Source organism: Bos javanicus, chromosome 9 (genome assembly GCF_032452875.1).
Source record: "Bos javanicus breed banteng chromosome 9, ARS-OSU_banteng_1.0, whole genome shotgun sequence".
Taxonomy (NCBI): Eukaryota; Metazoa; Chordata; class Mammalia; order Artiodactyla; family Bovidae; genus Bos; species Bos javanicus.
Window position 1 is genome coordinate 69,695,600 of NC_083876.1, and position 17,565 is coordinate 69,713,164.

The window sequence follows — 17,565 nt, forward strand, 5'->3', positions numbered from 1 at the left end:
CTGTCCGACTCTTTGCGTGGGGAGAAGTCTTTTAAAGCCCAAGTTTGGATACAGTTGACATTTTCCCTTGGGGGCCTACTTTGAGGGCTTTGCAGGTGGCGCTGGTAGTAAAGAACCCACCTGCCAGTGCAGGAGACATAATGAGACCAGGGTTCAATCCCTGGGTCAGGAAGATCCCCTGGAGGAGGGCACGGCAACCCACTCCAGTATTCTTGCCTGGAGAAGCTCATGGAGAGAGGAGCCTGTCAGGCTACAGTCCATAGGGTCGCAGAGTCAGGCATGACTAAAGCAATTCAACATGCACACTTAATTTGAACCAGTATAAAATTGTTGTTGTTCAGTCGCTAAGTTGTGTCTCTTTGCAACCCCATGGACTGCAGCTCACCAGGCTTCCCTGTCCCTCGCTATCTCCCAGAGTTTACCCAAGTTCATGTCCGTTAAATTGGTGATGTCATTCATCTCATTCTTTACTGCTTTAAATAATTTAGGTTCATTTATCACTATTTTATTTTCAAGTATGAAATTGCTGCTGCTAAGTCACTTCAGTGGTGTCCGACTCTGTGCGACCCCGTAGACGGCGGCCCACCAGGCTCCCCCGTCCCTGGGATTCTCCAGGCAAGAACACTGGAGTGGGTTGCCATTTCCTTCTCCAATGCATGAAAGGGAAAAGTGAAAGTGAAGTTGCTCAGTCGTGTCCGACTCTTCCCGACCCTATGGTCTGCAGCCTACCAGGCTCCTCCATCCATGGGATTTTCCAGGCAAGAGTACTAGAGTGGGGTGCCATTGCCTTCTCCAATAAAATTGCTAATATTGCTCAATTCAAAGATTAAAATGTGAAAATGTAAGCAAAATACAAATGAATTGACTTTTAAAAGTCTTTCAAGTAATAGAACAACCTCCTATGGAAGAAAATCCCAAAAGTTAAATATAAACTCTGAATTTAAAGAATATACTGGCTTTTCCTGCTCAAATGTTATAATGAACTTACCCTGAGTTTTCTCTATCCATATTTTCATATTATTTCCCTAGACATACCAGCCATAAAATTGATATTTCCCCCCAATTCCAAAGATACATTTTTAAAGTGCTGAAATGCTTAAAGAAATATATTAATGAAATTAATCTTAATCACACAGACATGGCTGTGTAAACACTCAAGTAAGCCTGAAGACAAATTTTATAAAAATATGTGACTTTGTTTATCTTTCTCTTAATGTTTAAGAGTCAAACATTTTTAAATTCTATTTATAGATGCTGGAATTCTCCTTCCTTCTTTCCTACCATTCTCTTTGTTCCTCTGTGGCTGTGAATTTGAGCATGAAAGTAAATATGTTTACGCTATTGTTGACAGAAAATTTTACTTATATAAAAGCAGAAACCACATCAAAACCTAGAAAGCTCAGTTTGCAATAAGGTCTCATATCAAAATAGACTGATCACAGTGTAATAATATTTTTTTTTTATAGGAATAGAGCATATTCATACTGTGGAGGAGGCAACCATGGTTATGACAATGAGTTTAAGAGCATGGAGGTAACAACTTATTGCCTTTTTTAAAACAAATATTTATTGAACACCTACTTTGTGGCAGACAATGTTTAGGACTCTTGAATACATTTGTGAACAACACAGCTAAAGACCTCTGCCCTCGTGAAGTTTTCATTCTAACAGGTGGATATAGACAATTGGCATAACAAAGCAATATGCTTTGCTGATTATCTTGGGAAAATATATATGTGTATATTTGTATTCTTGTCACCTGAAAATAATTGCTTACCCATGTTTGATTCTGTTCTTCTAGTTATTTATATTCTAAAACAATTAGATCTGTTAGACATAATGTAATTAAGTTACCTTTAATTAGAGCAGGAAATGGCAACCCATTTCCATATTCTTGCCTGGAGAATCCCATGGACAGAGGAGCCTGGCAGACTACAATCCACGGGGTCACAAAGAGTTGGACATGACTGAGTGACTAACACACAAAATCAGCTAAACATAAATAAAAATATTTAGGTCTCTTTATCCTAAAAGTAAATGAGAGATGAATTTGAGAAATCAGTGAGCAAATATAAGTTGTACAAAAATTCAATGCTTAGAAATTTCAACATTTTTTGTCATGTAGTAGTAATATATATGAATGATGATATGAAAGGAGTATAAAAGAATATATGATTTGTGTGATAAATTTCTAATTTCTATCATCCAGATATTGTAGAACTGTGCTGGCATTAATTGTCCACTATTACTTGTATTATCCTGGTTTGTTGACATAGGAGATGCTATGGAAGTAGGTGGATTTAGAAATAAACACAGTATAGATTATACTTGATTGCACTTAGTACAATATCATAGGTAGAAATGATGCAAAAATCATTTTCAAATCTGGAAAGCAGCCAATATTTATTACAACTATAAATAGAATATTGAAAAATTGTGATCACTCCATTGTACACCTGTAACTTATATAATATTGTACAGCAACTATACTTCAATAATAAAAAAACATACAGCAAAAAAAAAGTATGGAAAGCATTCCTTACAGAGCAATAAGATATGAATAGAAGAGTTGTTAAATCATATCTCTTGTCTGTTTTTGAGTTTACATGGCATTTAATAACTGGACTTTTAATGCCTAGGCTATCTTTTTGGCACATGGACCCAGTTTTAAACAGAAGACTGAAGTTGAACCATTTGACAACATTGAAGTCTATAACCTATTATGTGGTAAGTATATCTATATAAATTCAATAATCAAATATGAATTGAGTTTCAAAAATATGAATTTTGAAGTTGGTGATATGCTGATATCACTTCTAGGTGATGTCCTAGAAGTAGATGCTCTGCCTTAAGAAGACAGAAAGTAGAAAAAGACGAGGGAGAAATATTTATTAATCAGAATTATTCAGCTATAAGTGTGAGGTTTTTTTAAGTAATGATAAACACTAGACCTTGGGAGTGGAGAAGGAAATGGCAACCCGCTCCGGTATTCTTGCCTGGAGAATCCCATGGACAGAGGAGCCTGGCGGGCTACAGTCCATGAGGTCACAAGAGTCAGACACGATTGAGTGGCTAAACAACAACAGCCCTTGGAGACCAACTTTTCTGTTAGTTACTATATGAAAATTTGATAGAGATTAGATAAATAAAATTACACTTCCAATTTCTCAAAACAGGAATAGCACACCTAAAAACAGAAGTATTTTCTTGTGATTACAGACAGAAAGCTTCTGGAATAAAAGGAGGTAAAAAAAAGTCCTGGTGGATCAGCACTTATTACACTCAATGTTAAAAACCTTAAAGAACTAGAGTTTGGGGAATCTAACCCACCTTCCTGCTGGTATGCTTACCTCAGACCACGAACCACTTAGCAAGACAATGAACAAGCTGCAATTTCACCTTTCACTTTAGGAATTCGTTAACAAATTTGCTCCCAATTGTCACTCTTATTAATCTTGCCACTGGCTTGTGGTAATTGAATGTGACTTAGATACCAAAGACTATCCATTTAAAAAGAATGTGTTGTAGCCTTAACAACTTAAAGTCTTGGTTCCCAAGGCTGAGTTTGTGGTCAGGGCTGCTGGCCCTTTTTAGGGAGGGTTTAAAAGGAAAAAGAGAGGATGGCAGTTCTAGGAGAGATCTCTTTGGGGGCCTCAGCAGGAGCCACGTACAAGGGTATCAACATACCTTTGCAAGATTTGTATGTTCTGTTTTTATAGGGAAAATTATTTTAAGCACAGTTCACCAGTTTATTACTTTAAAAGTATCTGTACTTAGAGAACTTTCCTATAACTAAGTAAATATACTATAAGTAATATTATAAATTATTTAACTTCTTTAAACTTGTTTTTACTGAAAGGGTGGCTCAGAAGTTAAGGAATCCGCCTGCAATGAAGATTCAATCTGGGTTCAATCCCTGGGTCAGGAACACCCCCTGGAGAAGGAAATGGCAACTCACTCCAATATTCTTGCCTGGAGAATCTCATGGACAGAGGAGCCTGATGGGCTGCGGTCCATGGGGTCGCAAAGAGTTGGACCCAACTGAGCGACTAAGCACACAAAATTGTTCTTACTGAAAGTATAGCTTTTTATGCTGCTGCTGCTGCTGCTGCTGCTAAGTTGCTTCAGTCGTGTCCGACTCTGCGAGACCCCATAGACGGCAGCCCACCAGGCTCCCCCGTCCCTGGGATTCTCCAGGCAAGAGTACTGGAGTGGGGTGCCATTGCCTTCTCAGAGCTTTTTATGCTAGAAAACCATGATATGCTTAAGGCATAAAGTGACCATTTAAGCAAAGATACTTTTCTCTGGAGGAACAGAAACAGTTCATGAATATTCCTGTGGCTCATTTAGAGCAACTGCTTCTATTTTCTAGAAAGACGAGGTAGGTAAATTGAGAAGGAAAGGGAAAGCTGGTAAACCAAACGGCATATACAGCAGAATTTATTAAAGAAATAAATAGCAGGTGTTTGCTTTCTATCATCTTCTGCATAGATGTTGCTGCCTTCTAATTTAAAACTCCTTTGAATTTACTTTTTAAACAGATCTGCTACACATTCAACCAGCACCAAACAACGGTACCCATGGTAGTTTAAACCATCTTCTGAAGGTCCCTTTTTATGAACCATCCCATGCAGAGGAATTGTCAAAGTTTTCTGTTTGTGGCTTTACTGTTCCATTGCCCACAGATACTCTAGGATGTTCATGCTCCAGACTACAAACTGTAAGTAATAACTTTATGGATCCATAAGAGTGTAAAGGGCAAGCTCATCTATAACCAGGGTAGCTAACAACCAGGTTTCTAATTTAGCTCAGATATTTACTAAATGAGTATGTGGTTTCTCTGAACTTTATCTGGAAATAAGAACTACATTGCAAGATTAAGTTTTTGAGTATGTTTTGTAAACTGGAAAGCACTATTTGGCAATTGTTACTCCATGGTGGGCTATCTATCCCTGATCATTCGAAACAGTGGAATCCTGGGGCTCTCTTTGATTTCCCTCATAAACTCTCTCTCCTACAGCTTAAGAATCATATGGTCAAACTTGGTTATTTGAGAACAATAATATCTAGAGGGGCCAAGGACTGAGATCTAGCATCAGACACACCCACTAGAATAGGTGGTATGGCGTCTGATCAGCAGGAAGTCTAGCGTTTTCAGTGGGAGGTATTTGATCAATGCTTGGACACTGGTTGACAGTCAGCACTGGGAAGGTCTTTTTAGAGGTTAAGTGCCAAAGTTAGTTCAGGAGTAGGATTTCAGATTCCTGGAGACCCCCATCAAGGTGAGATTCCAGTGCTAAGAGGGGTCTCCCAAAGGCTAGCAATCAGAACAGGAACTCAAAATACAAGGAGAAAGCCCCTACACCTCTGTAGGAATTGGAGCACATGGGTGGGGCTGGGATTTCAGAATGGAACTGGAGTGCAGTTACCAGGAGTCTATCAAGCTCGAACGAATGTCAAGGTACACTTGATGCCAAGTTCCAAGGGTGGTTGTAAAGCTAAGTAATCAGTTGCTGCCTCAGGGAAGAATTGTTTCTTACATTCAGGGGACAGGGAAGACTTTCCATTCTCTAATCCTCAAAATAACATTATATCACAGAAATAAAGGCATAAATAAATTACCAAGCAAAAACGATTTAAAGGGACAAAAAGCTAAGCTTCCTGCAAAAAATCTAATCTACACTGAAGATCAGAGTAAGGGTGTGGGTTTCCTACTGCTCCAGATAACCTCAGTAGAACTACTATTTAAAGTAATGATAATAAATGCTATGAAGCAGGTGTTTTATTCCCCTCTTTAGAAATAAAGAGGACTCTGAAAAGTTAGGTGAATTGTCCAATGTCACAGAAGCTCAGTCTATCTGACTGTAAAACACAAGTTCCCTGTAAGGAAGGTCCCTTCCTGCTCAAAGTGTGGTCCCAGGATCAACATCTGCTTCACTTGCAAGCTGATTGGAGATTCAGAATCTCAGGCCCTACTGAGCTCAGGCATACACAGAACCAAAATTTGCATTGAAGGAAGACCCTCAAGGGAGTTGCATGCACATATATTAAAACCTAAGAAGCCCTGGGATGTTGTCATCCCAGCTTAGTAGTTGATTCCAGTCATAGTCAAAATGATCAGCCTTATCAATTTTTTCTTTGCAACTTCCCACACAAAAAAATATATTCTTGCAAGTGGTAATATCTCCATATCTTTAAGTTAGTGAAAGAACTGGAATTTAAACTCAAGTTGCTGCTGCTGCTGCTGCTGCTAAGTCGCTTCAGTCATGTCCGACTCTGTGCGACCCCACAGACGGCAGCCCACCAGGCTCCTCCGTCCCTGGGATTCTCCAGGCAAGAACACTGGAGTGGGTTGCCATTTCCTTCTCCCATGCATGAAAGTGAAAAGTGAAAGTGAAGGCGCTCAGTTGTGTCCAACTCTTAGCGACCCCATGGACTGCAGCCCACCAGGCTCCTCCGTCCATGGGATTTTCCAGGCAAGAATACTGGAGTGGGGTTTGACTTTTTTGTTCAGTAGTAAAACATTTATGGGATTACTACAGAAATAGTCTTGATACCTTGTAAAACATACATTGTTACTTTGATTCACTTCCTCCCCATCTCCCACATTATCTTGCAGAATTCTGACCTTGAACGTGTGAATCAAATGCTAGATCTCACCCAAGATGAAAGTAAGTCAGTGGAAACTATATTAAATCTTTGTTGTTTAGCCCTAACAAAACACCATGTTGTCTTTTTGGGCTTCTCTGAAATAAGCTTACAGTCTCTTTTGACCATGAAGATTTTATTGTCAGTACACAGGAGGGAAAAATGCCACAAATCTAATCACAGCATCACAAGCATGCAGTAGTTACACTGGTTCCAAGGATGGGACAGACTCCTTGAAATGGCTGTGCATCACCTACAGTCCTCTATTCACTTTTTTAGATGTGAAAAGACAAATTGCCTGGGTTTAAGTCCTGTGTCTACGGCTTGCCAGCTGTGTAACCTGGGCCAGATTACTTAACCTCTCTGTATCTCAGACTTCTCATCTATAAAAATAGTACTCATCTCATGTAACTGTAAGATTAAAAGAGCGGATGAGTAGAAAGAATTTAGAAGTGTCTGGTCTGAAGTAATGTAATTATTAACTGTTATCCCTTTTATTTTTTACTTAAAAATTTTTTTAATTGTGATATAATTGATATATAACATTATAGTAGTTTCAGGTATACAATATGATGATTTTATATTTGTATTTATTGTGAAATGACCATCACAATAAGTCTATTTAACATCTGTCCCCATACACAGTTATAACTGTTTTTCGTGTAATGAGGGTTTAAAAAGTTTGCTTTCAGTCAGTTTCAAATGCGAAATACTGTATTATTAACTATTATCAACATGTTATCTTTTAAGTATTCTTGTACCAAACTCTAGGTCTGTTTTTGTCATTTGTAAAATGGAAATAGCTATTTTTAGACCTGTTACGAAGATTAAATGAGTTAACATATGTTTGTACTTAGAACAGTGCTTTTCACACAGTAAAAGTTCAGTAAATATGTTGGCTATTTTGATGATCTTCTTATAATCTACTGTTATTCCATGGCATAAATACTTTGCAGGATTTTTAGCCATCAGTGCTTGATGAAATCTAGATTATAATGGCAAACAAAAAAGAATAAATACATTAGGACATACTTTTAATAAAATTCCAATTTCTTTCCTAGGACAATAAGTACAGTAATTAATCTTTGTTATAAGTATGTGCTTTTAAGGCTTTATCTCTTCAAATATGTCTTGTGAACTGTAAGCTGTTTAGCTAAGTAATTTATCTAAGCCTTAGTTTCATAATTTGTAGAATGGAATAATAACACCTACCTCATTGGGTTGTTGTTAGATGCAAAGAGGTTAAATAAGTAAAAGAGTTACCAGCTGCTGCTGCTAAGTCACTTCAGTTGTGTCTGATTCTGTGCGACCCCATAGACGGAAGCCCACCAGGCTCCCCCATCCCTGGGATTCTCCAGGCAAGAATACTGGAGTGGGTTGCCATTTCCTTCTCCAATGCATGAAAGTGAAAAGTGAGAGTGAAGTCACTTAGTCATGTCCAGAGTACCTGGAAAATAGTAATCCATCAGAGATAGGTGGTTTGTATGCATAGACCCCATAGACAGGCTCCTCTGTCCGTGGAATTCTCCAGGCAACAATTATTTACTGCATTGGGTTGCCATTCCCTTCTCCTGGGTATCTTCGATATTGAACCTGGGTTTCCTGCATTGCAGGCAGATTCTTCACCATCTGAGCCAAGAGCTCAGAGCCAGGCTGTGCAATAGAAACATTTGCTAATTTCACATTTTTATTTTATGTTATTTTCATTTTAGTAACAGCAACAGAGAAACTAAATTTGCCATTTGGGAGGCCCAGGCTTATACAGAAGAACAAGGAGCCCTGTCTCCTTTATCACAGGGAATATGTCAGTGGATTTGACAAAACTCTCAGGATGCCGCTTTGGAGCTCATATACGGTCCCTAAACCAGTAAGTCCTTGTGTCCATTGGTCCACAGAGGCTGGAAAGAAATTGTAGTTTGTTTGGTTTTTCTTTCAGAGTGATACTATTTTTTAATTTATTTTTTATATTGGACTATAATTGCTTTACAATGTTGTGTTAGTTTCTGCTGTACCACAATGTGAATCAGCGATATGTGTACATACATCCCTTGCTTCTTGAACCTCCCGCCCAGCCCCCACATCCCACCCCTCTCGTTCATCAGAGAGCACTGGGCTGAGCTTTCTGTCTAGTTGAGCTTCCAACTAGCTGCCTGTTTTACACATGGTAGTGTATATGTGTCAGTGCTACCTTCTCAATTCATGCCACCCTCTCCTTCCCCTGCTGGGTCCACAAGCCTGTTCTCTACATCTGCGTCTCTCTCTATCCCTGCCCTGCAAACAGGTTCATCAGTTTCATTCTTCTAGATTCCACATATGTGTTAAGATATGATATTCGTTTTTCTCTTTCTAACTTACTTTACTGTGTTTGACAGACTCTAGTTTCATCCACATCACTACAAATGACCCAATTTGTAGTTCTTTGACATTTTAAATGCTGAATTTTGATTTCCAGCAGAGAGACCTAAAGGAGTCCCCTGGGCCTGTGACTTGTAAGACAGTGTCCCAGGTTTTACTTACAAGTTCTTGCAGGTGCTACATGAGTGCAAAAGAGGGATACTTGGTGTTTTGCTTGAAGAAAGCAGAGTGTTTACAGGCCAGTTGGCCAACTGGTATGGCGGACAGAAAAAAGATTTCAAAGAAAAACAACAGGAAGTACAGAGGCACACGTTTCACTTGGTATTTCCCAAGTATTGGTGGGTGTGCCTAAGAGGTGATGGTAATTTATTTATAAAAGGTTTTGTTATTTATTTGATTACTTTAAAATACTATACTATCTGTTGTATACCTGGGTAGGTACAATAAACATAATGTGATTAAGAGGTAATTTTCTCCTATAGGGTTTAGCACTCTAAGAAGTCAGGCTAGAGTTATATGAATATAATAGGAGTCAGACCTCTCCAGATTGAAGATGAGAATCCAATGGTTTCAATCCTCTTTTCTTTTTTACTATTTGGCAAACTCATTTTCAATTAATGTCACTGGGACAATGGCTTCCATAAGAAAAAAAAATCTCAGCTCCTTACTTGACACCATATACAAAATTAAATTACTGGTGAAATTCTAGACCCAGATGTGAACAGCAAACCCATATTTTCTCTTGTGTATATGTCTATGGCCTTAGGATAAGGAAGGAATTCGTAGTACATAGAATAACAACAAAAACTAAAATAATTCAAAGGAAATTGATTGATTTACATTAATGTGTGGCAAAAAACTAAGTTATGGATGGATTTGCATTGCATATAAGAAACAAATGATGACCATAACAGGAGAAGGAAATGGCAACCACTCCAGTATTCTTGCCTAGGAAATCCCGTGGACAGAGGAGCCTGGCAGGCTACAGTCCATGGGGTCACAAACAGTTGGACCTAACTTAGTGACTAAACCACCACCATAAGAAATAAGTGATGAGTATACAGAATAGTAATTAGGATCCAGAACAGGCAGTAAATTTCTGCCAATAAACAAGAGAATCACAAGCATTGTACTTAATAAATGGGCAAAAGATATGGACCAAGCAATTGAACTTCATTAACAATTAGGAAAAAATAAATAAAAGCAAAAATCAATCTGCCAAAAATTAACCCAAGCACTCATTCATGGCAGAAATGGTTTTATTTAAAGCATTCCCCAGGACCATACAGCTGCCCAGTAAATGTTTACTGAGTGAATACACTGGATAAATTAATCCCAACCATTATTTTTAAAGAGCTAAAGAGAAAGCAGTATTTCCAACCAGACTCCCAACCAGAAAGATAAATAATCAGGAAGCTATTTTTGTAGAGAAAATTGGTATTTTAGATACAAAGACTCTGATGACAAACCCCTACTATTACTGTTCTTGCTAAGGGTTCAGATATTCCATCTCTTTTTATGGAAAGGAAGCGATTGGTGGTATCCAGTTTATTTACTCTTCTTGTTCCAATTCAAGATTTTTGGAGAAAAATAAGCATATTTTCCCACAACTAATTAAGGCTTTATGTGTCCTCAACGCCAACTCTCCTGCTGACAATGGTTTAATTGTGGCCAGTGGTAGACAAGCACTCATGTTGTTTTCCAATATGGGCAAATATTTCACAAAGTTGCCTGAGTTCATATGTATGGTTAATGGTGACATCTTAATAGGCACAGTGTTCATTTATTTGTGATTTTCATACAGTGAACATACTGTGAAGCATATTATGAAACAAATATGAAGTTATTCATTCCTTAAAATAATTTCTGTTGTTTTTGATTTTGAGAGGGGCAATATGTTCATGGCCAGTTTTATTAGTCAGTTTTCTTTTGAAAAATCTAGGTACCTGGGATTATGTGGTGGTAAGGAGAATGTTTATGTTTCTAATACTTTCCCCTGCTGTCTTGCATTCCTGAATTTATATGAGCTTTAGCGGAAACCAGAGGCAGAGAGATTTTAAGTGGGCTCAGACTAGGAGTTTAGTACAATTCTTTTTTTGTTATTGTTTTAAAACGAGCGTCTTTGTTACCCAAAGTTCCTGTCCTTTCACTGGTCCCACAGAACTGCTTGTGTATTTCTCCCTCCATGTGACAGGATGGAATTCTAGCAATTTTCTGCTTTCTAATTCAGAAATTACTCTGTTAGTATGTTGTGGTTCAAGATAATTACATACAAGGATGTTTTGAGATTCACATAAAAAATGTTGTAAATCAGCTCTGTGTTTTAAAAATCAGACTTTAAATAAGCACTTTTTGGAGCGTGGACCCAATTGGCTTGTGTTTTTAAGTTTTATGGAGCTTTTGTTTTTCTGTGGCTTTGGTGGGTTTTCTAATTGTTATTATTATCTCAGAAGAGTTTTGGGGAAGTAGTTGTGATTTGAAATCAAGGTCCTAGAGCAATTGTTTCAAAACTGTTAAGGTTGCTCAGACTGTATAAGGATTTTGCTTCTGTGCTTCCTCAGTAGGAAGATGTAAAGTGTTTGTTTTTCTTTGTTGCTAGGTAGAAAATTTAAAATAATAGCAAGAATTACAATTATTATTTAGCATATAGAATTCAGAAATTGAATATGAAGTCAAAAGGCTTTTTCAGAGAAGAAAATCTAGCACAGGTTGAAAGATATCTTCCCCTGCCTATATATATAGGGTAAAGGAGATATATATATATATATATATATACACACACATATACATATATATATATATACACATATACATATACACACATACATGTGTATACATATGTATATATTTCCAATGATGGAATTTTTACAAAGCCTTTTTTGTTTCTAAAGCTTGTTAGCACTGATATTATAAATTGTGACCCAAATATGTTGTGAGTCTTTAAAAACTAGGGACATTGTTGTGTATTGCAAAAGATTTTTTTTGAACTGTAATAAGTATTTTTCCCTATAGAAAAAAAAAAAAGAACATGACCAGAAAGATAATTTTAAAATGTGTATAGTTGTTATTCTTACCATAAAGCAAGACAGCAGTTCTTCCATCTTCCTAAAATATGTTTTAGCTTTGACATTCAGCCTACAGATAAGGAGAGTTTATAATTTCAATAAAAATAATTTTATCCCTTTTTAAGTTCTGCTTTGTATTCATGCCCGACTAGAAATGAAAGTATCTTACTTTCCTGTCTGTGTTCATCATCTACTTCCCTTGAAGAATTTTGAGAGCTAGAGAGTTCAGATTTCATCTCAGTGTCTGAGTTCTATTTATTGTTTTCCTGACTTTCTATCCTCTGACTTAAAAAAACTCTAAGGAACTGAGAAAAGGTGGCAGGATGAAACGTCAACTCACAATATTCTGGGTGTCTATATGGTTTACTGGGTTAGCTGTAAGTCTCCCTGGTTCTCTCACTTTGCAACATCTTTTTTTTGGCCATACCTAGTGGCATGCAGAACTTCCCTGACCAGAAATTGAACCTCTGCCCCCTGTGATGGAAGCATGAAGTCTTAACCATTGAACCACCAGGGAAGTCCCTACAACATCTTTATGTGCCCCTTTCTACCAAGTAAAGAAAACTGGTCATTCAGAATTGTTCATTATGTTTTTGAAAGAATATGAACAAATGCTTTTAGCATTCTAGTATCCATCACCAGAAGGACAATGAAATAAATGGTGAGAGTGGATATACTGTATCTAAAACAAATACCTTCATATTTCTTAATCTGCTCCTTGTATTGGTGGTTATATCACTGAGGAGCTTCCTAAGAAAGGAAGAAATATATTTGAGGCTTCATCTCAAATGTGCATCTCAAAATGTTTTTATTCTAAATAATATGCATAATTATGGAATAGCTTTAGAATTTTAGAAATATGTTTTCTTCAAAATTAATAAGATATAAGACTTCTAATGTTTTTATATGCTTCTCCCTTTCTTCTATCTCTTGTTTTTAATTCACTTTTTGGGAAATAGCTGCAATTTCATTTTCTAGAGCTTACTGAAAATTTTATTTCTGCTGTCATACTTTTAAATCCCAAGAGCTCTTTCTATTATCTCCTTCCTTTTAAAATGCTTTCTGCTCTTTCTTTATGATAACATATATACACTCATCTATCTAAGAAGAGAGTTTTCTTCTACTCTCTGCATTGTCTGTTTTTCTTCTTGGTTTCTCTTCCCAACCCCATTGAATATATCTGATTGTCCTTGGCTGTCAGCTCACATTTTAACGGTGAGACACCAAGCTACAGGGCTGGGGCTTGCCAGCTGATAGGCTTCATTATAGATTAATTAGGAGGACCAGACATCTTGTTGGAGACTCTCAATTGTATCTAATTTTATTTTCAGGCTGGTTTGTTTTCCAAAGAAAGGACACTTCTAATCTGAATCAACATATACAGGGATGATGAGACTGGAGGGAATCTTACCGTTCAGTACATAGATTTTTAAATTTAATTCCATTGCTGTGTAGGTGTGCTTTGGCCTGGTTGTCCTTCTGTTCAACCTCTCCAGTGAGCAAACATTCTGTCTGGCCTCTTTTACAGACTTTCAATCTATCCTCTTCTTTCCAAATTTACACACATCCCCTGTCGTTAGGAGACTCCCAAGCTCTACGCTTCTGGTGTTCTACAGTAAGAATCAGCTTCTTTGGGCTTTCCCCAACCACAGGCTCTTGGTTGTCAATGTTCACTGGTTTACCAAGTCAAGGTTACAGTAGTAAACAAATATGTTTCTTTAACTTCCTGTTTCTGAAAAAATTTTATCACCTCTTATGTGTCTTTATCATTACTGTTCTTTTAGTAGGATTTCAGAAGGAAGCAAAGATAAATGTTTGTGTACAATCAAGTTGAGAAATTACTCAGCTTCTGTATGGTTTTTTCCAACTGGAGTACTGCAGTATGTTCTCCACCTGTCCTTCCCCTCATCATCTCCTATCTGCTCTATATCTCATCTTGGGGATAGCACACAGTGTAACTTGTCTTTTCCTTTGTTAACTGATCTTGTGCATTTTATTTATTTTCCCCCAACTTTATTGAGATATAATTGACATATAACATTGTGTAAGTTTACAGTGTGTACAATGTGATGATTTGATATATGCCTATATTATAAAATAATCACCACATATGTTTTAGAGGTAGTTGTGATTTAGTCACTGAGTTGTGTCCACCTCTTGCAACCCCCTCGTTAGACACCATAGCTAATTTTTGCTTTTAACACAATATAGTGAATAGAGGAAGAGCATTCTAATTTAATTTAATCTTCTCTTTTATAAATAGCAAAATAATTTTTTAAGAAATAAGTATGCAGTGGGCAATAGAGAGCTTATGAATCAAAATCTCTGAAAAATTTAAATGAATAGCAAAATGTTTACATACTCATAATTTTTTGCTAATAAAAATATGACTATATAATACTATATCACCTTAAGTACTTAAGTGGAACATTTAGAGGATACCTGCTAGTAAATAAATTATTGTGTTATTCTCTAAATAAAGTTGCAAAGAAAATTTAAAAAAATTCTTATATTTCATAATCAATAAAGCATAGCTACAAATTTATTAAAGTTCCCAATTAAGTAAATTCATACAACTATAGCTTCTTTAAGTTAATCTTAGGTTAACTAGAAGTTCTTGTTCAATTGAAGAATACTATTCTTAATTCTATCTATATTTTTAAAATAAATTGTTTATATTTATTTTAAATTTTTAATTGCAAGCACAATATAAATTACCACCTAAAAGTTAGATCCCAAAAAGGATTTGGATTTTTAGCAGTAGCTCTCATTACTTCTCTGTACTCAGTTCAGGTTTTATTCTGCAAATAATCCTTTCCAAAGTGTATTTGATTTGCCCTCCCTGTGTCCCTAACCAGAAGGGAACCACAGAAGAAAACATTGCTGAAGACATCCATTTCCATCGCTTGCGTAGACCTGATTCACTAAGAAAATAGGAAAAGGTTAAATGAAAAACATTCTAGGGAAGTTACAAACCATATAAGGGGATGGGTGAGCCACACGTGGGCGTCATTTTTTTTCTTCTCTTCTCTCTTTCAACAGGGAGACACATCGCCTCTTCCTCCCACTGTCCCAGACTGTCTGCGGGCTGATGTCAGGGTGGCTCCTTCTGAGAGCCAGAATTGTTCCTTCTCTTTAGCAGACAAGAATATCACCCACGGCTTCCTCTATCCTCCTGGTTTGTATAACTCTTTTTTAGAGCAGCAGCTTAGAAAGCCCTCATCAGCTGGATGTGGGCATGTGCCTTAAACATATGCTCCCCACCAAAACTACCTGCTTGGGCTAAACTAGCTGCCCAGGAGGCTTCCAGTGGTTGTGGGCCAGCCTGGAGCTATAATAAAAACTAATAAATTTTGCAATGGGAACCACACATCAGCTCTGATCTGGCCCAGATGTTCAGAGAGTTCGGCAGGTTTAAGTTTAATTTTAAAACTGAAGTCTCTTTGGAGAAGGACACAAGCATCTATAAAAACAATATTTTCTCCTGATGACTGGCCAAGCTAAGGCTTGCATGGAGAATGCAGCTGTGCGTATGAAGACAAATTAGCCTGGAATTTGGGCCTTTTGCTCACGCTGTATACCCAACAGCTTTAAACTGTGGATTAAGCAGCTGAATGAACTTGAAATATTTTTTCAGAAAGCTTTTCTCTTGGGAACATGCAAAAGCTAGTGTGATTTTTATAAAACTCAAATCTCTTCTCTGTTCAGCAAGGGTTGTCATTTCCTTAATTTACTCAAGAGATTTTCAACAATTTTAACTTCTGGGAAAGGGTTTTCTCCAGATATTTGGCTTCGGTTTTCTGGAAGCCATAACCAAAGAGGTTACTTTAGAGATTTATAATTCAGAGATTCTGAAGCTTACAGTGGAGGAGAAAAGGCTCAATGAAAGCAAGTATCACATTGATGTAAAATTCCTAGCAGAATTAGGATAATAAACTGATGTATCTTACTACAATCTCTAGAGACAATTAATGTATGTAAACCCTAGGACAAATCTTAAATAGTTGCAACATTTGATCAACACAAATTTTTAAATTCAGCCTTAAAATAGTGTCTGTTAAGCCTTAAGATACTGGTTGATTTATAAATGTTTGCCTTGATAAGGAAATGAAATGAAAAGCTAAACAGCTTGTCTCAAAAAATATTAAGGCTAGAATGAAACTCCCTTCTAATTTTCCATTACAAATTCTGTTAGCAGTTCCATTTTGGGCAAATTCTTAATTTTCTCTGAAAAGAAGATAATGTTTATTGACTTTCCAACTTTCAGAGTTTAATTTAAAAAGTAGAAAAGTCATAGAGGATCTGAGGACTGTGAACAGCATGTGAAATCTTAAAGAAAAAAGCCAAAATCTCTTGCTTCTCTTTGCCTTTCGGTGCCCATACACTGGCCTTTCAATAGAGTATTAGTTAAGGTAGCCAAGTGCAGTTTAAATGTAAATAGTGTTATAAGAAACACTCATAGGCTTGCAGGAATTTAAATCCTCTCAATATTTCAGTGAGAGATGCTATGAGACAAATGAAGCACAGAGGGACATAGCATATTGCCCAAGTGGATCAGCTGTGGGCAGCAGAGCTGGGATTCCAACCCCAGGAGTCTGGGTCCAGAGTACACACACCCAGCACACACTCTGCTAGACGTCATGTCCATGAGTCTTCAAAGCCAATCATTTGTGGTGCTGTCAGCAGTCTTCCTTGAGTTAAAACTCTCTTTCTTAAGAAAATTTTATTTTGGAATAGTTATTTATCACAGCATTATTATCTTATGTATATTCAATAATGATGCTTTCCTATCAGTATTATATTTGCTTTAGAAACTGGTGTAACAAATTATCCACAGACTCAATGGCTTAAAGCAACAGAGCTTTATTTATTCTTTCAAAGTTCTAGAGGCCAGAAGTCTGAAATCAGGGTGTCAACAGGGCCACATTCTCTTCCCGGGAGAGAATCTAGGGGAAGATCCTTCTTTAGGTCTTCCAGTGTCTGGGGGCTCCAGGTGTTACTTGGCTTGGAGCTAAATCAGTCAGTCTCTGCCTCCATCTTCACATGGCCTTCTCCTCCAAATCTCTCCTCTTTTCAACCCTCCTTTTCTTTATAAGGATACCAGTCACTAAAGGGCTTCTCTGGTGGCTCAGCTGGTAAAGAATCTGGCTGCAAGGCAGCAGACCAGGGTTCAATCCTTGGGTCGGGAAGATCCCCTGGAGAAGGAAATGCAATCTACTCCAGTACTATTGCCTGGGGAATTCCATGGACAGAGGAGCCTGGTGGGCTACAATCCGTGGGTCCCAAAGAGTTGGGCACAAGTGAGCAACTAAAATGTTCACTTTCTTTGTAAATTCAGTATAATCTTATCTTGAAGCCTTAATTTAATTACATTTGTGAAGACGATAGGACGATAGGACATGGACATATCTTCTTGAGGGTCACCAACTGTCTGCAAGGTATCAGATGCATAAGACTGCTTGAATTATGAATGACGTCTACCAGAGAGTGCTTTGTG

General features: G+C 37.3%; 1 protein-coding gene across 1 annotated transcript in view; it reads left to right on the plus strand.

Annotated features, from left to right (window-relative positions):
• The window catches only part of ENPP3 (ectonucleotide pyrophosphatase/phosphodiesterase 3), an 88,289-nt gene that overhangs the window by 61,231 nt on the left and 9,493 nt on the right, over positions 1 to 17,565 (plus strand). Inside the window, exons 16-21 of the mRNA XM_061428000.1 lie at positions 1,467 to 1,533; positions 2,640 to 2,727; positions 4,542 to 4,720; positions 6,620 to 6,671; positions 8,361 to 8,515; positions 15,111 to 15,246. Coding sequence (XP_061283984.1) covers positions 1,467 to 1,533; positions 2,640 to 2,727; positions 4,542 to 4,720; positions 6,620 to 6,671; positions 8,361 to 8,515; positions 15,111 to 15,246 — 677 coding nt within the window. The remainder of the gene's footprint in view (positions 1 to 1,466; positions 1,534 to 2,639; positions 2,728 to 4,541; positions 4,721 to 6,619; positions 6,672 to 8,360; positions 8,516 to 15,110; positions 15,247 to 17,565) is intronic.